Below are 25,641 nucleotides of genomic sequence, written 5' to 3'. Positions count from 1 at the left end.
GAGGTTAGGGGTAGACACTTATAGGGAAGGTTAGGGGTAGGCACTAATAGGGGAGGTTAGGGGTAGACACTTATAGGGGAGGTTAGGGGTAGACACTTATAGGGAAGGTTAGGGGTAGACACTTATAGGGGAGGTTAGGGGTAGACACTTATAGGGGAGGTTAGGGGTAGACACTTATAGGGGAGGTTAGGGGTAGGCACTAATAGGGATGAGGCCCCTCTGTGAAGGGAGAACATTATATATACGAGCAGTAAATAGATGGGAGCGGCGGTCATTTTCCTGTAGTTCAGACACTGTCACATCTTTATCATAAAGCCGAAAGATGCTTAATTTCTATAGTAACAGAGAGAGAATATCCGTGTCATGTGACCAGAAGCCAGCATCTGATTGGTTAAGACTTTATCACTAGAAGACCAACTGTAATCTGAGCTGTAGGACGGCGGCCATTTTTGTGTAGTTTCTAGTCTTCCATGTTACACCTTATACGCCAGCACGTGATGTGATCGTGGGCGGAATCGCAGTCGCTTCCTGACGCCATTTTGTTTTCTGGACGTCTGAGGCTGAGGTAATATATATCTATCATATTATATATAATTATTATATAGGGGAGGGGACTGTACAGTGATATATGAGGGGGAATAACACAGCTCCCAGCATACACTGATATGTGGTATTATTATATAGGGGGAGAGGGGACTGTACAGTGATATATGAGGGGGAATAACACAGCTCCCAGCACACACTAATATCTGCTATTATTATATAGGGGGAGGGGACTGTACAGCACACTCTCATTTTTGGTATTGTTTTCTACATCAGGGTCAATAGTGTATCCACAGGGTATACCTTGGGGTATTGGCGATGAGGTCAGACATCGGGCGCCACATAGTTTAGTTTTCGGCCTCCCAGGATTCACTGGGGTCCCCCTATATCCCACCCCCCAGCCAAGACAAATTAGTTTCGTTGGTGCCCGGCTCGGAGTCAGATCACCTTTATCAGAGGGGGGCTATTATCTCCCTTGAAGTTTTCTTCAAGGCAGCTGTGTCTGCACATTTGAGTACTGACATCCATGCTGTCACTCCTACACTCCGCCGGACCAGAACGCCGATACCGATCCGGGGATGCTGATTGGTGTCCGGGGTCACTGCTAGCGTTGACCCCGGATGCCTGGACTGTGGCCGGATCCAAGGGGACAGGTAAGCGGAGGGTACCCGCCGAGCAACACAGTCCTAAATCCCCAGGCAGGGGCTCCCTGGGGACTGGCAGCAGCGTGGAGCCAGGTATTAACCTGCGCTTCCACTATACCCAAGGGACAATGGGGCGCGGCTGAGCGGCAGTCCGAAATCCTGGGGGTTAATTGCATGCCAGGGGAGCACGCCTTCCCTGTATACAGCCGGCACCTCCCCCGCTGCACACGGCCTCTCCATTGCGGTCTGGTGCCTGTTTGTACGCTCCTCCCCCGGGCCCGCCTCCTCTTTGCTCCTGCTGCTGGACACTGAAGACGGTGACATCGCGGTCCGGGTCCCCCCGCATAACTCTCCCTCGATTATGGTCGATGTATACAGTGCTGTTTCCTACCAGGCTCTAGTCTATGTAGTTGATCTCAGCGCTGATAGTGCAGGGAGGTATTTCTGCTTTGTATGTGACCTAATGCTAGCGCTTCTGCCTGTACTTTTACTTCTGACTGTCAGACATTTTACTATCCCTATTCTTCCTCTGCTAATGCCCTCGGAGTGCGGTGTTGCAGGGTGCTTATTGCCTCATTATATAAGTATTTCTGTGTGAGGTGGGTCACATACATTCCGTTACACTCATCGTGTCTGAGTGTGAATTTCCCCTCCAGCTGAAGTGTACTAAATGTAATGTACCATTTGCGGAGGGCGATGGGAATACTGAGGGATTGTGTAGGGCATGGTATATGATATCATGCCCGATTTCTGTCACTGCGCCTGTGCAGGAACCGCCCTGGGCTTGTTTTGCTAAGGCACTTACAACCCTTGTGGGCCAGTTAACACCTCCCCCTGCGTTCCCCCAGATGTGGTTATCACAGCAGTCAGTGGTGTCGTCACCCATGCAGGGGTTCCCCAGACAGTTGATGGTACCCCAGTGTCTACCGCTTTCGCCCCCCCAGGTCTCACAACAGCCTGCGTGGGTTAATTCCTTGTCCACTACAATGCAATACCTGTCAGACGTTTTACAGGGGGAGTCATCATTGTGGCCGCATAAGCGACCTTTAGCGTCTCATATGACTCAGTATGATGAGGATGAGGAGTCGTCTGATGACGGTGACATTTTTGACCTTTCTGATAAGGAGCCCCTCCGTACTAAAGAGACGGAGTCTAAGGTCTATATACCTGGCCTTATATGTGCAGTCCGTACGGCCTTGGTTATTGAGGATGACGATCCCCCCGTGGCCAAATCCAAATGCGCCTTCTTTAAGGATGTTAAGGGTGATGCCACTATATTTTCTCTATCTGGTCAGCTAGTTAGAGGAGGCGTGAAAAAATCCGGGTAAGTAGTACCAGCCTCAAAAACGTTTGGCTTTTGGATACCCCTTTGCGGATAATTATTTCTCTAAGTGGGAATCTCCTCCACAAGTGGATTCTCATGTGACATGCCTAGTGAGGAGTGCTACTTTGCCCATGCCCTCCATGTCCTCCTTAAAGGATGCTATGGATCTCAAGGTTGAAATATGCCTTAATCCATTTATTCCCTTGCTGGAGGGGTGTCCAGACCGGCTATGGCCGTGTGTTGGCTGGCAAGAGCCATGGAGTGCTGGTCTGATAGTTTGGAGGCGTCTCTGGACTCTGACTCTTCTGTGGAGCAAGCGGAGTTAGTGGGCAATCTCAGAGACTCAGCCACTTATATTAATGAGGCAGCTTTAGATATCGGTCTCCTCACCTCTAGAATCTCCTCAGAAGCTGTGGCCGCTCTTCGCTCCCTATGGTTGCGCTCTTGGAAAGCGGACGCAGATTCCAAGAAGGGCTTGGAATGCTTGCCTTTTAATGGACAGGTCCTGTCTGGCCCTGATCTGGACAAGATAATGGCCACTCTGGCAGCAGCTAAGTCTGCGTGTCTGCCATCGGCTACAGTCCCGTCATGGTCTGGTACTTCGTCCTTTCGGCCCTACAGGGCCCAGGGTAGGTCCAAAGTACAGTCTTTTCCCAGACAGGCCGGGCCCAAAAAGTCTGCCAAGCCCAAGAAACAGGCTTGGAGTACCAGACGCCCTGCCCCCAAGTTGGACGATAAGCCTTCGTCCAGACGGACCGGGCCTCCATTTGGGGGATCCCAGAGTGGGAGGCCGCCTGCTTCGCTTCGCCCAGTATTAGTGTCTGACTACCAAGGACACTTGGGTACACAAGGTGGTCTCTCCGGGGTATGCCCTCTCCTTCCGGCGCTGGCCCCCCAGCAGGTTTTTCACCACAGGCCTTCCATCGGATCAGAACAAAGCCCTGGAACTGCAGAAAGTGTTGCACTCTATGCTCCAGGCTGGAGTTATAGTGTCTGCTTCGTTCTCCCAGAGGGGCATGGGTTTCTATTCCAGTTTTTTCCCAATGGGTCTTACCAACCCATCCTCAACCTCAAATCCCTCTACAAGTCCTTGAGGGTGCCTCGGTTCAGGATGGAGACCCTGCGTTCCATTATACTGGCGATGGAGCCTGGGGATTTCATGGTGTCGTTGGACATTCAAGACGCTTACCTGCATGTCCCCATTATTTTAACACATCAGCAATTCCTCACGTTTGCAGTGCTCGACAAACATTTTCAGTTCCAGGCACTGCCCTTTGGTCTGGCGACAGCGCCTCGTATCTTTACCAAAGTCATGGCGGTCATGGCAGCCCACCTGCGGATGCAGGGGAACCGCTTGTTGCCTTATCTGGACAACCTTCTGTTAGCAGGGTTTCCAACGGTCCTCCAGCTTCATCTGCAACTGACAATCTCAGTATTGGAGAATCACGGCTGGTTAATAAACTGGAAAAAAATCTACCCTGGTTCCTTCGCAGAGGATGCTCCATCTCGGGGACTTGTTGGACTCTCAACAACAGAGGATTGGCCTCCCTTTCTCATCTATCATAGGGATAGGATGGTGCTTCGCACCCGCCCTAGTTTTCTCCCAAAGGTGGTATCTAGTTTCCACATCAACAAGGAAATCATTGTACCGGTCTTTAATTCACCAGACCTCACGGTTGGTGAGGCCACCTAAGGCTCTAAGGATTTATGTTGATGGCACCAATTCTTTTAGGAAGTCGGACTCCTTGTTTGTCGTCTATGGCTTCCAAAAGAAGGGTTGGCCTGCCACTAAGCAAACTTTGGCAGGATGGATTCGCATGGCAATTTCTGAAGCTTATGTTCATGAAGGCCTTCCTGTTCCATCCTCTGTTAGGGCTCATTCCACTAGGTCTGTGGGTCCTTCGTGGGCAGCTCGACGTGGTTCCTCAGTGGTTCATCTTTGCAAGGCAGCCACGTGGTCTTCTGTCCATACTTTTGTGAGGTATTATGCATTTGACACCTTTGCATCTCAGGATGCTTCCTTCGGGCGGCGGATTCTCCTTCCAGCACAGGAGCGTCCCCACCCTTAAAGGATACTGCTTTGGGACATCCCCAAGGTATCCTGTGGATACCCTATGGACCCTGATGTAGAAAATATGAGATATGGTAAGAACTTTCCCTTGTTATCTCTATTTCAACAAATTCCATAGGGTTCCACAGGACTTCCACCCTGTCGCACCTGTACTGCAGATGGGCTTTCATCTGGTCACCGGTTTTTACGTCTCCTTCTGGTGAGAGTGTGATTCTTGTGTGTTCCAGATCTTTCTTCTCTCTTTCCTCTCCTCCCACGGCCTGGGGCTTGTTACGTAACTGATTTGCCTTGGCTGGGGGGCGGGGTATACACAGAAAGCTTCCATCCAGGTCTCATCTGGAGTTCATAGGTATTTCTATTCATCAGACCTCCTGCTAGATAATTACAGCCTCTAATTTCCTGCAGTCACAAAAGCTGGTGATGTCTTATACTGTACAGGCATATCCGAGAAGTGCACATCTAACATACAATTACATTTAAACATGTCATAGACTATTAAATATACTCTGCTTTATACACACATGCATTACAGATCAGATGCAGTGCTCTTCCGCATAATTTGTGTATATTAATACAGTTTATTATAAACCATGTGCAGTGTGCGTTTTAACAGTGTTCATTGCGGGTACTTGCAGTGCTACAGTGGATATTTCACCCACGTGTGGCCAGTCTCCGGCGACAGGGAGACGTCCGGCTCCCAAGCCTGATGACAAGCCCTCAGCCTGATGGGAGGCCGACGACTTCAGTTCGCCCAACATTGGTGTCAGACTATCACAGACACGGGTGAGAGAAGTGGTCTCTCAGGGTTATGCCCTCTCCTTCCACAGAAGGCCTACCCATCTGTTCTTCTGCACAGGACTCCTGTCGAGCAAGGGCAAGTCCTTGACTATTCAGGAGGCAGTACAATCCATGCTTCAGACAGGGGTCATTGTACCGGTCCCGTTATCCCAGAGGGGAATAGGTTATTATTCCAGCCTTTTTCTGGTTTAAAACCTGAACGGTTCCTGTCACGGACCGCCGTGACGACTCTTCCCAGATACGACAATCTGAGAGTTGCCGCCGTGACTTTACACCAGTACCTCAGCGCGTGTAGTTATTATCTCCGGTATCTGCCACTAGCAGGAGACCAATTTAACGCTAAGCGTAAGGCAAGCTTCTGCTCTCACCTGTACACACAAATTATCAATATTTAAACATAGGTAACATGCCAAACATGAGGCGTTTGGGTCACAAAAACACAGATTCCAAGAACTAAAATTAGTTTAGTTTAATTCAAAAAATATCTTCAAAGCTTATGTACAAAAATTAGAAAGGATATAAGGATGTTACAAGAAGTCACAAACACAGTTAATCACAATTTCAAGTAAACAAAACAGTACAGATGGTGTAATGGTTAGCGTTACTGCCTCACAGCACTGAGGTCATGGGTTCGATTCCCACTATGGCCCTAACTGTGCAGAGTTTGTATATTCTCCCTGTGCTTGCGTGGGTTTCCTCCGGATACTCCGGTTTCCTCCCACACTCCAAAAATATACTGGTAGGTTAATTGGCTCTCCTCAAAATTGACCATAGTGTGTATGTTTGTGAGCATGTGGTAGAAAATATAGATTGTAAGCTCCACTGGGGCAGGGACAGATGTGAATGGTAAGATATTCTCTGTAAAGCGCTGCGGAATATGTGTGCGCTATATAAATAACTGGTAATAAATAAATAAATAATAAAATGGGAGAAAACAGACCATTCAGATCGCGATGGGTTGAACAGTTTGAGGATGAGGCCTTCCCAATGACTAATTCTGGTGCCCTGTGTCTTGTCGACAACCTTGAGTAGAGAATCGCGCTTTCTGTCTAGTGAGCCTGTATTTTATCCCTGTGTGCCCAGCTATTTCCCCCTCACCCCCCCCCCCGGAGGTGGGATACTAACCCTCCCCGTAGAGAGTGGCTGATTGGCTCATCCAATATGTTTGAAGTTGTGGGGAAGCAAACTGATACCACTTATACAGGTCAAAGTAAGGTCCTTTTTATGCCCAGCTGCACATCCTGACTCCAGGGTCTATAGACCTGGCCCCCTGGGGCTATGAACAGAACCTGTACTTTGTGTTCAATATCCACAACCACAGATTTTAACAGTTAACCAAGTTTTATGATGCTATGGGAAGGAAAGCCCATCTACCATTCATCCCAGCTTCAAAGAACTAAACACTAAGGGTTTTGACACCTCACATTAGACCTTAGCATGACATTATACAGATACACCTTCCTACAGAGAGACACCTATATATATTGACATTATATTCTATATCTGGCTTCTTTAATAAAAAAAAATAACTTTTTCATCACCGTTCCCACCGACCTATCCTCAATCTCAAATCCCTGAACAAATTCCTCCGGGTACCTCGGTTCAGGATGGAAACCCTACGCTCCATCATACTGGTGATGGAACCTGGGGATTTTATGGTGTAACTGGATATTCAGGATGCATACCTGCATATTGCGATTGCTTCAACTCAGTAGCGATTTCTCAGGTTTGCTGTGTCACAACAACATTTCCAGTTTCGGGCTCTGCAGTTTGGCCTCTCTACTGCACCTCGAGTGTTTACAAAAATGATGGCGTTAATGGCAGCCAATCTGCGGCTTCAGGGGGTCTGCCTGTTACCATACCTGGACAACCTCTTACTGTTGGTATGGTCTCCAGTGGTACTTCATCACCACCTCCTACAGCTGACAATATCTGTACTACAGAAGCACAGGTGGTTGATCAATTGGAAGAAATCCTCCCTGATCCCATCTCAAAGGATGCTTCATCTGGGAGCTCTATTGGACTCACAGCAGAGGATCTTTCTGACAGCAGAAAAGATCTCCACTTTGCAGACGCGAGTGCGCAGATGCCTCCACAGTTGCCGAGTGTCAATGCACTCAGCCATGCAGTTACTGGGATCGATGGTGTCGACGTTCGACATGGTGGAATATACACAGTTTCATTTCAGGCCTCTGCAAAAATGAATCCTCTCCAGGTGGGACGGATTACCCCATCGGACAAGGACGCAAATGATGGTGCTATCTCCGGAGGTGCGTCTATCTATGACTTGGTGGCTGAAAACGGTCCACCTCACCAGGGGGCGCCCCTTTTGGATCTTCTGACGACGGACGCCAGTCTCCGGGGTTGGGGCGCAATGACAGGTCCACACTCTTATATCAGCAGTGTTCATCCCAGGAGTTCTCAATTGGGAAGCGGACTTCCTCAGCCATCATGACGTGCATCCTGGGGAATGGTCTCTTTACCAAGAGGTGTTTCAGCTCCTAGTGAACAAGTAGGGTGTTCCGGACGTGGACCTCATGGTCTCTCGACACAATCACAAACTGCCACTGTACGGGTTCAGGACAAGAGACGCTAAGGCTCTCTTGGTAGATGCTCTGTCAGTCCAGTGGACCTTCCAATACCTGTTCCCTCCAATCTCCCTTCTTCCTCGAGTACTTCAGAAGTTCAAACAATAATGAGGCACTGTGCTCCTGGTGGCTCCAGTGAGGCCCAGACGTCACTGGTACTCAGATCTTCGGAAACTATCAGAAACAAAGGAAGAAGTATCCAATTTGGACAGAGAAACCCTTTTCAAATCAAAGGAAAAGAAAAATCAGAAAGTAAAAAATTGGGCTTTTATTACACAGTATGGATCACACCACTCGTTTTTAGAGAATATTTTTAAAAAACATTGGCACATTTTACAGAAAGATTGTTTTATCCATGGTTTTACCCTCGAAAACCGTTTTTTATATATAAAAAGGCTGACAATCTTGTCAGAAGTGCCCTTGAACAAAATAATAGTACTCCTATAAGAACCAAAGGGTTTCATCGCTGTGGACTATGCATCATCTTAAAGGAAAAAATTATCAAATTAATGATTTTATCACATGCCACACTACCAATGTTGTATATTTTATTGTCGTCGCTAGTGTGCAGGATATCATCAAATTTCAGCCTGTTAGTGTCTGGATCAGGGTGCTGTACGGAACCCCTGTCTCCTTGCCCAAATAGACACTCATCTACCATTCACGGTATGCTATACACCACCAGGACATTTCGATCTATACTTTATGGAACTGGAATCCCTTATTTATTGATATACCATTTTTGTTGCTACAATAGATGCACCTTAGTCATCTACTGTTTATTGAATTATCTACTTGCCCTACTTTTATGCACTTTAAATCTGTTTCTTATTGGATTTGTGTATTTTTATTTTTGCCTTCCCAAAGTGTTTGGGAAATGTTTGTTAAATTTCCATGTTATCAATTAAATCATTTTTAAACCACTATTTAATATTTCAAGTGCTTTTGCCACTTTAATTTTTTATTACTGTGATTTCGGAGTGTCTCCATCGACACTCCATTTGCTGTTGCCTCAACGTCTGGACCTGTTGTCTCAAGGTCCTTGCTTTTACCCAGACCTGGGTCGTCTGTCTTTGATGGTGTGGCTCTTGAGACATCCTTCCTTGGGTCCAAGTGTTTTTCCGGCTCTGTGGTTAACACCATGTTTAGAGCACGAAAACCTGCCTCTGCTAGGATTTACCACAGGGTGTGACATACCTTCTTTGAATGGTGTCGTCGCAGAGGTTATGACCCAAAAGGGTTTAGGATAATCTAGAGTTTTGGCTTTTCTGCAGGCGGGTTTGGACCTTGGTTTCCACCTTGCTTTGCTGAAGGTGCATGTCTCTGCCCTTTCAGTGTGGTTCCAGGGATGGATTGCTCCTCTTCCTGATATCTGCACTTTCCTACAGGGGGTCCTTCGCATCCAGCCTCCCTTTGTCTCTCCTGTGGAGCCTTGGGATTTGGCTGTTAACCTTTGGGCCCTCCATTTGAGCCCCTGGACTCAGTGGATCTCAAATGGCTTACTGCTAAAACAGTTTTTCTTCTGGCTATTGCTTCTGCCAGAAGGGTGTCAGATTTGGGGGCTCTCTCATGTTTTTCACCAGGACAGGGCGGTGCTTCGGACTCACCCTGGGTTCCTTCCTAAGGTGGTCTGTAGTTTCCACATTAATGAGGAAGTTATTGTGCCGACCTTTAATTCTCCAGACCTCTCCGCAGGTGAGGCCTCATTGGATGTGGTGCGTGCCCTCAGGATTAATGTTTACCGTACCAACTCCCTTCGGAAGTCAGACTCCTTGTTTGTACTCTATGGTTTCCACAAGAAGGGATGGCCAGCCAATAAACAAACTGTGACTAGATGGCTTTGCATGGCTCTCTCTGAGGCTTACACTCATTAGGGCCTTCCAGTGCCACTCTCTGTTACTGCTCATTCTACTAGTTCTGTGGGTCCTTCGTGGGCAGCTCACCGTAGCGCCTCGGCTGTTCAGTTTTGTAAGGCGGCCATGTGGTCTTCTGTCCAGACTTTTTTGAGGTATTATGCTTTCGATACCTTTGCCTCTTAGGATGCTTCCTTCGGGTGGCGGATTCTCCTCTCTGCAGAGAAGCGTCCCCACCCTTAAAGGTACTGCTTTGGGTCATCCCCAAGGTCTCCCTGTAGACCCTGAAGTAGAAAATGAGAGATACGGTAAGAACTTGCCTTTTGTTATCTCTTTCTATGAAGTCCATAGGGTCCACAGGGCACCCACCCTGACGAACCTATGCTTCAGATGGGCTTCGCTCTGGTCACCGGTTTTCCGTCTCCTTCTGGGTGAGAAAGTGATTCTTGAATGTTCCAGACTTTCTTATCCTCCTCCGGCCTTTGGCTTGCTACGATACTGAGCTGCCTCTGGCCCGGGGGCGGGGTATAGGAGAGAGACCCAGTGCATCCAGGGGGAAAAATTTACTGTGTATGGTGCCCGGATGACTCTGCATCACCTATACCCCAAGGTCACCCTGTGGACCCTATGGACTTCGTAGAAAGAGAGATAACAAAGGTAAGCTCTTACCATATCTCTCATTTTCTGCTACTTGTGCTGTTTCTACATTTTTTGCTTTATTTTTATCTATTATTATAAAATTGGACCATGGTGAAACTTAGGCCATCATGTCTGTGTCAGCCACGATGACTGGGAAGCGGGTTCCGTGTAACAGGGTGGTGCGGAGTAGGGGCGGCTAATATTACCTGGCAGATGTCGCCTTAATTTAAAAAAATTTCATAAAATTGGACGTCAATGACCATACATAGAATCTAAAGTTTTTTTAAGAATCATAAGTTCACTCATTTATCCGGCCACCCACAGACATTTCCACTCCAACCACTTGATCACAAAAAAAGCTATAAACAAGTGTGTATGAGAAGATCTTTTTTATTCTATTGTATTTATAGATTTTTATTGTAACAATTTTATCATGGTACACATAGCAACTGACATTTTCAAGCGCTCTCTCAAGTTTATTTTCACATAAATAGAATATGTCAAATAATCTTTATAAATCCAATTTTTTCCAGGCTGCAAAACTGATTTTTTTAAATTAGAAGAAAATAAATATATCTTCTAATTACCATTCATCTGAGGATAGAGAAGGATAACAGTGCGATGACACCCTGGAGATAATCTACCTGCTGACTGGCGAGGTGAGAGAATCTGGGAGTGTCACAATGACATCACTTATACCTATAGTAATAATACAGGGACATGACTGGGGTGGTGAGGGGATCTGGGAGTGTCACAGTGATATCACTTGTATCTATAGTAATAATACAGGAACATGACTGGGATGGTGATGGGATCTGGGAGTGTCACAGTGACATCACTTATATCTAATAATACAGGGACATGACTGGGGAGGTGAGGAGATCTGGGAGTGTCACAGTGACATCACTTTTATATACATATAGTAATAATACAGGGACATGACTGGGGAGGTGAGGTGATCTGGGAGTGTCACAGTGACATCACTTATATCTATAGTAATAATACAGGGACATGGCTGGAAAGGAGAGAGGATCTGGGAGTGTCACAGTGACATCACTTATATCTATAGTAATAAAGGGATATGACTGGGGAGGTGAGGGAATCAGGAGGTGTCACAGTGACATCACTTATATATAGAGTAATAATACAGGGACATGACTGGGGAGGTGAGGGGATCTGGGAGTGTCAAAGTGACATCACTTATATATCGAGTAATACTACAGGGACATGACTGGGGAGGTGAGGGGATCTGGGAGTGTCAAAGTGACATCACTTATATATCGAGTAATACTACAGGGACATGACTGGGGAGGTGAGGGGATTTTAGAGTGTCAGTGACATCACTTATATCTATAGTAATAATACAGGGACATGACTGGGGAGGTGAGGGGATATGGGAGTGTCACAGTGACATCACTTATACCTATAGTAATAATACAGGGACATGACTGGGATGGTGAGGGGATCTGGGAGTGTCACAGTGACATCACTTATATCTATAGTAATAATACAGGGACATGACTGGGGAGGTGAGGAGATCTGGGAGTGTCACAGTGACATCACTTATATACATATAGTAATAATACAGGGACATGACTGGGAAGGTGATGGGGATCTGGGAGTGTATACAGTGATATTTTGTGTCTGCCTCAATACACAGGAATAGATAGTTGTGAAGAAGACATTCGGTGAGTGTGAGTCACCCAGCTGCTGTCCCTGTGTGTCAGGAGGACAGAGCAGCACCCAGAGACCCATCACGGTGCCTCCACCTCACTGATACATGAGAGATACAAAAACCAAAAGATCCTGGAACTTACCAACAAGATCATTCAGCTGCTGACTGGAGAGGTGACTGCTGGGAATAGAACATTATACAGTAACACCAGGGGATGTGTCTGGGTGATGAATGGGGAGGTGACTGCTGGGAATGGGACAATATACAGTAACACCAGGGGATGTGTCTGGGTGATTACAGTATCATTGTGTCAGGTTCCTATAAGGTGTCAGGATGTCACTGTCTGTCTCCATGCAGGAAGGGGAGTATATAGAGGAACACAGGGGTCTGTACAAGGACTTCATGATGGAGAATCACCGGCCCCTCACATCACTGGGTAAGAGGAGACTGTCATTTATTTGCTGGGGGGATCAGGTATGGGGGCCCCCTATATACACATATCACCTGATAATCACATATATACAATGTACTCACTGTGTGTCTCCCACAGATGGACTCAGTAACAGAAATACCCCAGCGAGATGTCCCCGTCCTCTTTATTCACAGGATTGTACAGAGGAGAATCACAGGATCCCACAGGAGCATCAGGTAGAGAATCTGTGTGTTTTATGTACTTAAATTATATTGTGTAATCTCCATTATTGAAAAGAAACATCACTAAAGTTTTTTTTTTTGTTTAATGGATTAATATGGTTGATGTTCTGACTGATATTAAGGAAGAAGATATAGAGAGAGAAGAAGAGACGTATATGACTGATATAAAGGCAAAAGATATAGATGGAGAAGAAGAGATGTATGTGACTGATATAAAGGCAGAAGGTATAGAGGGAGAAGAAGAGACGTATGTGACTGATATAAAGGCAGAAGATATAGAGAGAGAAGAAGAGACGTATGTGACTGATATGAAGGCAGAAGATATAGAGGGAGAAAAAGAGACGTATGTGACTGATATCAATTCAGAAGATATGGAGGGAGAAGAAGAGACGTATGTGACTGATATAAAGGCAGAAGATATAGAGAGAGAAGAAGAGAAGTATGTGACTGATATAAAGGCAGAAGATATAGAGGGAGAAGAAGAGACGTATGTGACTGATATGAAGGCAGAAGATATAGAGGGAGAAGAAGAGACGTATGTGAGGGGTGATCAGCAGTGTAAGGAAGAGGAAATCCCTACAGGTATCAGCACTGGTGAGTAATAAACACTTATTACAGAATAGAGTCACATATTCCTCTTGTTCAGTCACTACAGCAAATTCTTATCCTACACCCTCCTCTGTCAGTACAAGCTAATGAGGTAAATGTAATCAACCCTTACTAGACTCCTATTCCCCTAATCCTATCATGTTACTGCGTAATACCAGCTAGAAGATCTGACCAGTCACCTCACCACACTCTCTGGTGTATCTCATACATCAGGAGCCATCAGCCCCTATTACACTCCTGCTCTCCTCCTCACATCATGTCACTGTGTGTTACCAACCCAGAGATCTGACCAGTCTCCTCCCCACACTCTCTGGTGTATCTCATACATCAGGAGCCATCAGCCTCTATTATACTCCTGCTCTCCCCCTCACATCATGTCACTGTGTGTTACCAGCCCAGAGATCTGACCAGTCTCCTCCCCACACCCTCTGGTGTATCTCATACATCAGGAGCCATCAGCCCCTATTACACTCCTGCTCTCCTCCTCACATCATGTCACTGTGTGTTACCAACCCAGAGATCTGACCAGTCTCCTCCCCACACTCTCTGCTGTATCTCATACATCAAGAGCCATCAGCCCCTATTATACTCCTGCTCTCCTCACATCATGTCACTATTATTCACACCCATTGGTTTTACTTCCCACATACCCTTATATCGATGTTATCCTCACCCATTGGTTTTACATCACACACACCCTTATATCCATGTTATCCTCACCCATTGGTTTTACATCACACACACCCTTATATCCATGTTATTCTCACCCATTGTATTACATCACATACACCCTTATATCCATGTTATTCTCACCCATTGTATTACATCACACATACCCTTATATCCATGTTATTCTCACCCATTGTTTTACATCACACACACCCTTAAATCCATGTTATTCTCACCCATTGTATTACATCACACACCCTTATATCCATGTTATTCTCACCCATTGTATTACATCACACATACCCTTATATCCATGTTATTCTCACCCATTGTATTACATCACACACACCCTTATATCCATGCTATCCTCACCCATTGTATTACATCACACACACCCTTATATCCATGTTATTCTCACCCATTGTATTACATCACACACACCCTTATATCCATGTTATTCTCACCCATTGTATTACATCACACACACCCTTATATCCATGTTATTTTCACCCATTGTATTACATCACACACACCCTTATATCCATGTTATTCTCACCCATTGTATTACATCACACACACCCTTATATCCATGTTATTCTCACCCATTGTATTACATCACACACACCCTTATATCCATGTTATTCTCACCCATTGTATTACATCACACACACCCTTATATCCATGTTATTCTCACCCATTGTATTACATCACACACACCCTTATATCCATGTTATTCTCACGCATTGTATTACATCACACACACCCTTATATCCATGTTATTCTCACCCATTGTATTACATCACACACACCCTTATATCCATGTTATTTTCACCCATTGTATTACATCACACACACCCTTATATCCATGTTATTCTCATCCATTGTATTACATCACACACACCCTTATATCCATGTTATTCTCACCCATTGTATTACATCACACACCCTTATATCCATGTTATTCTCACCCATTGTATTACATCACACACCCTTATATCCATGTTATTCTCACCCATTGTATTACATCACACACACCCTTATATCCATGTTATTCTCACCCATTGTATTACATCACACACACCCTTATATCCATGTTATTCTCACCCATTGTATTACACCACACACCCTTATATCTATGTTATTCTCACCCATTGTATTACATCTCACACACCCTTATATCCATGTTATCCTCACCCATTGTATTACATCACACACCCTTATATCCATGTTATCCTCACCCATTGTATTACATCACACACACCCTTATATCCATGTTATTCTCACCCATTGTATTACATCACACACACCCTTATATCCATGTTATTCTCACCCATTGTATTACATCACACACACCCTTATATCCATGTTATCCTCACCCATTGTATTACATCACACACACCCTTATATCCATGTTATTCTCACCCATTGTATTACATCACACACACCCTTATATCCATGTTATTCTCACCCATTGTATTACATCACACACACCCTTATATCCATGTTATTCTCACCCATTGTATTACATCACACACACCCTTATATCCATGTTATTCTCACCCATTGTATTACATCACACACACCCTTATATCCATGTTATTCTCACCCATTGTATTACATCACACACACCCTTATATCCATGTTATTCTCACCCATTGTATTACATCACACACACCCTTATATCCATGTTATTCTCACGCATTGTATTACATCACACACACCCTTATATCCATGTTATTCTCACCCATTGTATTACATCACACACACCCTTATATCCATGTTATTTTCACCCATTGTATTACATCACACACACCCTTATATCCATGTTATTCTCATCCATTGTATTACATCACACACACCCTTATATCCATGTTATTCTCACCCATTGTATTACATCACACACCCTTATATCCATGTTATTCTCACCCATTGTATTACATCACACACCCTTATATCCATGTTATTCTCACCCATTGTATTACATCACACACACCCTTATATCCATGTTATTCTCACCCATTGTATTACATCACACACACCCTTATATCCATGTTATTCTCACCCATTGTATTACACCACACACCCTTATATCTATGTTATTCTCACCCATTGTATTACATCTCACACACCCTTATATCCATGTTATCCTCACCCATTGTATTACATCACACACCCTTATATCCATGTTATCCTCACCCATTGTATTACATCACACACACCCTTATATCCATGTTATTCTCACCCATTGTATTACATCACACACACCCTTATATCCATGTTATTCTCACCCATTGTATTACATCACACACACCCTTATATCCATGTTATCCTCACCCATTGTATTACATCACACACACCCTTATATCCATGTTATTCTCACCCATTGTATTACATCACACACACCCTTATATCCATGTTATTCTCACCCATTGTATTACATCACACACACCCTTATATCCATGTTATTCTCACCCATTGTATTACATCACACACACCCTTATATCCATGTTATTCTCACCCATTGTATTACATCACACACACCCTTATATCCATGTTATTCTCACCCATTGTATTACATCACACACACCCTTATATCCATGTTATTCTCACCCATTGTATTACATCACACACACCCTTATATCCATGTTATTCTCACCCATTGTATTACATCACACACACCCTTATATCCATGTTATTTTCACCCATTGTATTACATCACACACACCCTTATATCCATGTTATTCTCATCCATTGTATTACATCACACACACCCTTATATCCATGTTATTCTCACCCATTGTATTACATCACACACCCTTATATCCATGTTATTCTCACCCATTGTATTACATCACACACCCTTATATCCATGTTATTCTCACCCATTGTATTACATCACACACCCTTATATCCATGTTATTCTCACCCATTGTATTACATCACACACACCCTTATATCCATGTTATTCTCATCCATTGTATTACATCACACACACCCTTATATCCATGTTATTCTCTCCCATTGTATTACATCACACACACCCTTATATCCATGTTATTCTCACCCATTGTATTACATCACACACACCCTTATATCCATGTTATTCTCACCCATTGTATTACATCACACACACCCTTATATCCATGTTATTCTCACCCATTGTATTACATCACACACCCTTATATCTATGTTATTCTCACCCATTGTATTACATCTCACACACCCTTATATCCATGTTATCCTCACCCATTGTATTACATCACACACCCTTATATCCATGTTATCCTCACCCATTGTATTACATCACACACACCCTTATATCCATGTTATTCTCACCCATTGTATTACATCACACACCCTTATATCCATGTTATTCTCACCCATTGTATTACATCACACACACCCTTATATCCATGTTATTCTCACCCATTGTATTACATCACACACACCCTTATATCCATGTTATTCTCACCCATTGTATTACATCACACACCCTTATATCCATGTTATTCTCACCCATTGTATTACATCACACACACCCTTATATCCATGTTATTCTCACCCATTGTATTACATCACACACCCTTATATCCATGTTCTCACCCATTGTATTACATCACACACACCCTTATATCCATGTTATTCTCACCCATTGTATTACATCACACACACCCTTATATCCATGTTATCCTCACCCATTGTATTACATCACACACACCCTTATATCCATGTTATTCTCACCCATTGTATTACATCACACACACCCTTATATCCATGTTATTCTCACCCATTGTATTACATCACACACACCCTTATATCCATGTTATTCTCACCCATTGTATTACATCACACACACCCTTATATCCATGTTATTCTCACCCATTGTATTACATCACACACACCCTTATATCCATGTTATTCTCACCCATTGTATTACATCACACACACCCTTATATCCATGTTATTCTCACCCATTGTATTACATCACACACCCTTATATCCATGTTATTCTCACCCATTGTATTACATCACACACCCTTATATCCATGTTATTCTCACCCATTGTATTACATCACACACCCTTATATATATGTTATTCTCACCCATTGTATTACATCACACACCCTTATATCCATGTTATTCTCACCCATTGTATTACATCACACACCCTTATATCCATGTTATTCTCACCCATTGTATTACATCACACACCCTTATATCCATGTTATTCTCACCCATTGTATTACATCACACACCCTTATATCCATGTTATTCTCACCCATTGTATTACATCACACACCCTTATATCCATGTTATTCTCACCCATTGTATTACATCACACACCCTTATATCCATGTTATTCTCACCCATTGTATTACATCACACACACCCTTATATCCATGTTATTCTCACCCATTGTATTACATCACACACTCCCTTATATCCATGTTATTCTCACCCATTGTATTACATCACACACACCCTTATATCCATGTTATTCTCACCCATTGTATTACATCACACACAACCTTATATCCATGTTCTCACCCATTGGTATTACATCACACACACCCTTATATCCATGTTATTCTCACCCATTGGTATTACATCACACACACCCTTATATCCATGTTATTCTCACCCATTGTATTACATCACACACAACCTTATATCCATGTTCTCACCCATTGGTATTACATCACACACACCCTTATATCTATGTTATTCTCACCCATTGTATTACATCACACACACCCTTATATCCATGTTATTCTCACCCATTGTATTACATCACACACACCCTTATATCCATGTTATTCTCACCCATTGTATTACATCACACACACCCTTATATCCATGTTATTCTCATCCATTGGCTTTAATTGATTGCAATAGTACAATAAGTAAAGTGATTGTGACTACAATCATTGTGTCAGTCTATTGATTTACTATTAAGTTACAATACACATTGTGGTCTAGATTAGGGGGATTATAACTAGTGGTTTATATTTTCCTCTCATAACGTTATGTCTCACAACTGCTACAACTGCTATTTTCCTACACTGTGAGGTCTGCAAGGATTTCCTTGACTGTTCTCCTCCCCTTTTCCCTGGTTGCTCTGAGTCCCTGGCACTTGCAGGCTATAACAGCTGTACCTGACTGGGCTGTTCTCCTCTTTTCCCCGGTTGCGCTGAGTCTCTGGCACTTGCAGGCCATGACAGCTGTACCTGACTGGGCTGTTCTCCTCTTTTCCCTGGTTGCGCTGAGTCCCTGGCACTTGCAGGCTATAACAGCTGTACCTGACTGGGCTGTTCTCCTCCTCTTTTCCCTGGTTGCGCTGAGTCCCTGGCACTTGCAGGCTATAACAGCTGTACCTGACTGGGCTGTTCTCCTCTTTACCCTGGTTGTGCTGAGTCCCTGGCACTTGCAGGCTATGACAGCTGTACCTGACTGGGCTGTTCTCCTCCTCTTTACCCTGGTTGTGCTGAGTCCCTGGCACTTGCAGGCTATGACAGCTGTACCTGACTGGGCTGGTCTCCGTTCTGGTTTCCGTGACAGCCCTCCGGTGTCTACCTGCTGTCTTAGTTGCTAAGACTGTCTCATCTGTCTCCCTCCTGTGGTTTGATGGCTTCTGTACACCTGAGGGAGTGCTGCACATCTCTTCTCCGGTTGCTCCAGCAGATGAGGTTTCTTTCTGGAAGAGGGTTGTGAAGGCTGTAGGGGTCCATTCTGATGGCTGCAGCTCACTGAGGAGTTTATGACGCACATTGGACTGTCAGTGCCAGCAGACCTGAGGTACTGTCCTCTCCTGGATTGTCCTGGTGATATGATGGAGGCTGTCTGTCACTCACTGCACCATATTCTGGCTCTCCCTCCTCCCCTGAGTAGCCTTCATGGCAAGCATGGCCAAACAGTGTGGTTTTTGTTGGCACCTGCTGGACTCTGGAAACTCACTGTGCTGTCTCCCTGCATTCTGCAATTGTCTCACCCCCTGTACCTTTCCTCAGCTTTCACCAGTTTCCAATGGACCCTGTACAGCTCCTGTCATTTTGGCTGGCCTCTCTTCCTCAGTTGTCTGCTGCCTGTCCTCCCCTAGTCCTGATTTGGGGTGCATCTCCATTTCCTTGTACAGCTCTTTACCAGTAAGGACCTTTATTTTGGGGTGCTAAATGTATTGGTTTCCCTTGGAAGCCCTCCCATGAGGTTTAGCTACCTCCTCTCACCTAAATGTCTTTTTGTCCGGTTGATTATACGATATGTTTATATAGTGCACCTAAATCTAAGAAGGGATAGACGTTCAGCCCGGAAGTGCCTCCACCTCAATCCCCTCCTTCCTCCACTCCTCTGGTTACAGATGGTGATATGGATCACACTTGTGGGTGTCTCAATTTCGGCACACACTCACTGCTGACCTTCAAACAATGATTGGAAGATTCATAAGGATGTTTCTGATTTGTCCCAATGGGTGGTGGCTGCGGAATCTAAACTGAACGATGACTATAAACTCCATGATTCTGCTCTACATAATATTGACTTCCCTCACCAGGAGAATGTGTTCCTTAATGCGGGGGACCTTGAGAACTTTCAAAGGCGTAACAACCTCACACTTTGTGGCATCCCTGACTCGGTAGATGCTTCAGGTATGGAAAGCTATCTTCTGTTTTTTCATTTTCTGGTTCCATCTCTATCTGATTCCTCCATCCATATTGAATGGGCTCGCTTTGCTCTGCACCCTAATCCTGCAGACTCTGACCCCCCACCCTTTCCTCTAGGGATCTTCTTTTGAAATTTCTCTCTTTGAGGACAGAGAACAGTATTGTTTCATCTTCCTTATGTCTTATTTTTATCTTGTCCAAGATTTGGCCCTTAGAACTATTGCTAAACGTCATGATGTTTGGGATATTACTAGGGTCCTGGGAGAACATGGCTACCGTTATCGCTGGGGCTTTTCTTTGCGTTTGCTTGTGGATGTCAGTGGCCACTAGGTTACAGTGCATTATCCTAGAGAAGGTAGAGAAACTTAGTCTGACCCCATGCTCCACAGATGGATGACTCCCGAGTATCTTTATATTTGATTACTCCACATTTTAGATGTTCCAAAGTGTTCCGCATGATTTACTAAGCACAAATCTATGGGAATAGGGGTGAGATATAAATAATGATTAATGATGCCTTTGCTGTGGGATACTTGGATAACTATTTTATTTCTACCAGATGGACAGAATACAAGGAAGACCTCGGAGGGGCATCTCGTTTTGACTCCAGATTTTAAATTAGAAGATAACCCCACACAAGGATCGCCAGAAGAAAACCGCATTACCCTAAATCAACATCCAGTTTTTCTTAGTGCAGATATATCATCTGATCCCTCTATTCTTGAGGAATGTACTTCTGGTAACTCACATATTGCTGCACATAGTACTGATCATAGCAGTGATACTGTTACTTCTGAGTGTCTGAAATGTTTTACTCCAAAATCAGCTCCTGTTACACATAAGAGGAGTCACACAGGTGAGAAACCATTTCCATGTTCTGAGTGTGGGAAATGTTTTAGATATAAATCACAGCTTGTTACACATCAGAGAAGTCACACAGGTGAGAAACCATTTCCATGTTCTGAGTGTGGGAAATGTTTTACACATAAATCAGCTCTTGTTACACATCAGAGAAGTCACACAGGTGAGAAACCATTTCCATGTTCTGAGTGTGGGAAATGTTTTGCACAGACATCACATCTTATTATACATAAGAGAAGTCACACAGGTGAGAAACCATTTCCATGTTCTGAGTGTGGAAAATGTTTTACAACTAAAACACTGCTTGTTCTACATAAGAGAAGTCACACAGGTGATAAACCATTTCCATGTTGTGAGTGTGGCAAATGTTTTGCACATAAATCAGCTCTTGTGACACATCAGAGACATCACACAGGTGAGAAATTATTTTCATGTTCTGAATGTGGGAAATCTTTTATTCAGAAATCACTGCTTGTTATACATGAGAGAAGTCACACAGGTGAGAAAACATTTCCATGTTCTGAGTGTGGGAAATGTTTTACAAGGAAATCAGGTCTTGTTATACATAAGAGAAGTCACACAGGTGAGAAACCATTTCCATGTTCTGAGTGTGGGAAATGTTTTACAAGGAAATCAGGTCTTGTTATACATAAGAGAAGTCACACAGGTGAGAAACAATTTTCATGCCCTGAGTGTGAGAAATGTTTTACAAATAAATCAGAGCTTGTTACACATCAGAGAAGTCACACAGGTGAAAAACCATTTCCATGTTCTGAGTGTGGGAAATGTTTTACACATAAATCATCTCTTGTTACACATCAGAGAAGTCACACAGGTGAGAAATCATTTTCATGTTCTGAATGTGGGAAATGTTTTACACAGAAATCATGTCTTGTAATACATGAGAGAAGTCACACAGGTGAGAAACCATTTCCATGCTCTAAATGTGGGAAATGTTTTGCACAAAAATCATGTCTTGTTATACATGAGAGACGTCACACAGGTGAGAAGCCATTTTCATGCCCTGAGTGTGAGAAATGTTTTACAACAAAATCACTGCTTGTTATACATGAGAGAAGTCACACAGGTGAGAAACAATTTCCATGTTCTGAGTGTGGGAAATGTTATCCACATATATCAGCTCTTGTTGCACATCAGAGAAGTCACACAGGTGAGAAACCATTTCCATGTTCTGAGTGTGGGAAATGTTTTAGACAGATATCACATCTTATTATACATAAGAGAAGTCACACAGGTGAGAAACCATTTCCATGTTCTGAGTGTGGGAAATGTTTTACAACTAAAACACTGCTTGTTACACATCAGAGAAGTCACACAGGTGAGAATCCATTTACATGCTCTGAGTGTGGGAAATGTTTTACAAGGAAATCAGGTCTTGTTATACATAAGAGAAGTCACACAGGTGAGAGGCCATTTCCATGTTCTGAGTGTGGGAAATGTTTTATACATAAATCAGCTCTTGTTACACATCAGAGAAGTCACACAGGTGAGAAACCATTTCCATGTTCTGAGTGTGGGAAATGTTATATACAGAAATCAGCTCTTGTTAAACATGTGAGAAGACACACAAATGAGAGGCCATTTCCATGCTCTGAATAGGGATGGACACGAGGAGCTTGGTGTCGAATGATTGCCAGGCTTCTGACATCAAATCATGTCATACGATAGCTACTAGCTATCACATCATAACTATGCAATGGTATAACCATTGGTGGTTAAACCATGCGTAGAAAAAAACAGCACTGCAATAGGCACCGAAGACACCACTTTATGGTGTTTTCCGCTTAATTCATATTGTCGCAAACCCCTCTCATCAATGGAAAGAGTACTTCAATCGGATTGGGAACATTGATGGGTGGTAACCATCGGTTTCTGATATTCATTCCTAGTTCTGAGTGTGGGAAGCATTTTATACAGAAACCACCTCTTGTTACACATCAGAGAAACTCATAGAGGTGATAAACCAGTTACATACTGATAATGGGTGTGTTTTTCCTCCTTTTTGTACACACAGACCATTGCCAGCTCGTTTAATCCCAATATATCTGAAGCAAATTATTGTATTTTTCATATAATAACTATCAGGTTACAAGTAACATAAATATATGAACTTCGTAAAGTGTTAACCAGAATTATATACCTTTAAATCATTTGGATAATTTCCTTTCATAAAGATAACGATGCACACAAAATGTTATAAGTAAAATGTTTTTCTATTCATCAAATCAATCTTAAAATCAATGCTTGTTACAATACAATATGGACGATACAAAGATGAGAGAGAGAGAGAGAAAATGGCTGCTGTGTGAGATTATGTGTGGGGGTGGTTGTTAAGGCTCCTATCCTATTCAAACCGCATGGTCTCTGAACACAAACTCCATTTTGAATGTCAGAAAAACTCTCTTTGAAATCTCCCATAATGCCATAGTTAATTAAATATGCAAGCTGAATATCATATGCCAACACATCAGGCAAACACTGCACCATTTAATATTCCAACATGTATAACACAAGCTGATTCCAATGTACAACAATACCTTCCTACAACAGACCTCATCCAGTACCCACTAGACCGTGGGGAGGGGGAAGGGCCGAAGCACATGCTCTTCCTTTGTTTGCAAGCCTCATGATCCCTAGGCAAACTCCATTATGAAAACTCACATTGAAGACTCTCATAATACACTCCATTTTGAAAGTAAGAAAACTTGCAGAATGTTGTAACTTCTGTAAATCATATATCCATTAATGATCATAATTATAATAACTATAATAAACCTATCTGAACTATACAACACCAAAACTGGGTAGAGTTATAACTATGATCACAAGACTAGTAATTCACAACTTCCATTGAATCAAGCAAATGATTCAATGGGGAAACGTGGAGCACATGGAATTTCCTTTGTTCATACCACATGGAGGTAGCCATCTTTAACTAACTGCAGACTACCTTTCACATGGTAATAATTACTTATACCAATCTATTTGAACTATAAAATCCCCAAACTATGATAGTACATAACTTCACAATACTATCACAATATGGCTATCAATCCACAACTCCCATGGGACCACAACCAGTAGCTGAATTCAACCTGAAATATTCACATTCCATACTACAATATTTAAGCCAGATTCCATTATATAATGTTTCAGAAAGTATAAACTACTAAACCGTGTACATTACTTATAAACTTAGTACAATGTAATTGACCACTACCGAGTTACGGGTTCCTTCATCACCAGCTGATATCAAACAATTATATATCTACAGATTGCAATATTTTACCCAATTTCCATCTTAATCTTAACTACACAATGATACAGTCAGACCACAAGAATACAACACACACTAAACCTCTCTCTATCAGACTATGCTATTGTTCAAGCACATGGTGGATCGTCTGAACGAGCTACAGTCTCCATTAAACACGTGAATAGACAAAGACTACACCATATCATCCACTGTATGCATTGCTACATAAATCACTACAAACTATATAAGCTATAAACAGATTAATACAAACTTGTTACAAATATCATATAGGCTATCTAATGTACAGTTTACTTAGCCATATTCCAGGTGTATTTGGTTCCATCTTAGCAGTCTTCTGGGGAGAAGTCTACTGTCCTTCGTATCTCTCTGCAAGTGTGTGTCTGCCTGCGTCTGTGTCTGGTGTGTCCTTGCAAGGATGTGTCCACAGTGTGAATGCTATCCTGTGTCTCTCTCACCTGTGGGATCTTGCCCATAAAAGGACATTTCAAACCTTATTATCTAGAACCTCAGGAAGGAAGTGGTCTATAATGTGTGAACTGCTAAAGCTCCTAGCTTAGGGTAAACAAATGCTAATTAGATTGTATTGTGAGCTGGTTTCTGTTACCTCTAAACTCTGGGAAAATTATCACATTTCATTTATATATGGTTCTGGGATTACGTGATGAGTATTAATTTATATTGATTTTAATAATCATTCTACATTATAGTGATATTTTAAGATACACACTGTAACACATACCCTAAGTATGGGAATTTTAC

General features: G+C 43.2%; 1 protein-coding gene across 2 annotated transcripts; it reads left to right on the top strand.

Moving 5' to 3' along the window:
* Positions 1-512: 512 nt before the first annotated feature.
* On the top strand, positions 513-23,785 carry LOC148512029 (uncharacterized). Of its 2 annotated transcripts, XM_088482332.1 has the most exons (7): positions 513-565; positions 10,994-11,119; positions 12,121-12,308; positions 12,493-12,571; positions 12,686-12,783; positions 12,912-13,383; positions 21,283-23,785. In XM_088482332.1, exons 4-7 carry the CDS (start codon positions 12,538-12,540, stop codon positions 23,202-23,204), a joined length of 2,526 nt encoding a protein of 841 aa, XP_088338458.1. In that variant the 5' UTR covers positions 513-565; positions 10,994-11,119; positions 12,121-12,308; positions 12,493-12,537; the 3' UTR covers positions 23,205-23,785. The 2 variants fall into 2 exon arrangements, with proteins under 2 accessions (XP_088338458.1, XP_088338457.1); XM_088482331.1 differs by lacking the exons at positions 513-565; positions 10,994-11,119; positions 12,121-12,308 and having other exon boundaries at positions 12,487-12,571.
* The last annotated feature ends 1,856 nt before the right edge of the window (positions 23,786-25,641 follow it).

This window comes from Taudactylus pleione, unplaced genomic scaffold, assembly GCF_031769625.1.
Source record: "Taudactylus pleione unplaced genomic scaffold, aTauple2 ptg000285l, whole genome shotgun sequence".
In the NCBI taxonomy this organism is placed as follows: Eukaryota; Metazoa; Chordata; class Amphibia; order Anura; family Myobatrachidae; genus Taudactylus; species Taudactylus pleione.
The sequence above is the reverse complement of the archived record's forward strand: the minus strand, read 5'-3'. Positions and strand labels throughout refer to the sequence as shown.

Coding starts and splice junctions, on each gene's coding strand:
- LOC148512029 (XM_088482331.1), top strand. CDS start 12,487: ATGCAGGAAGGGGAGTATATAGAGGAACACAGGGGTCTGTACAAGGAC. Junction 12,784..12,911: donor GGATCCCACAGGAGCATCAG/GTAGAGAATCTG, acceptor ACTGATATTAAG/GAAGAAGATATAGAGAGAGA. Junction 13,384..21,282: donor CCCTACAGGTATCAGCACTG/GTGAGTAATAAA, acceptor TATTTCTACCAG/ATGGACAGAATACAAGGAAG.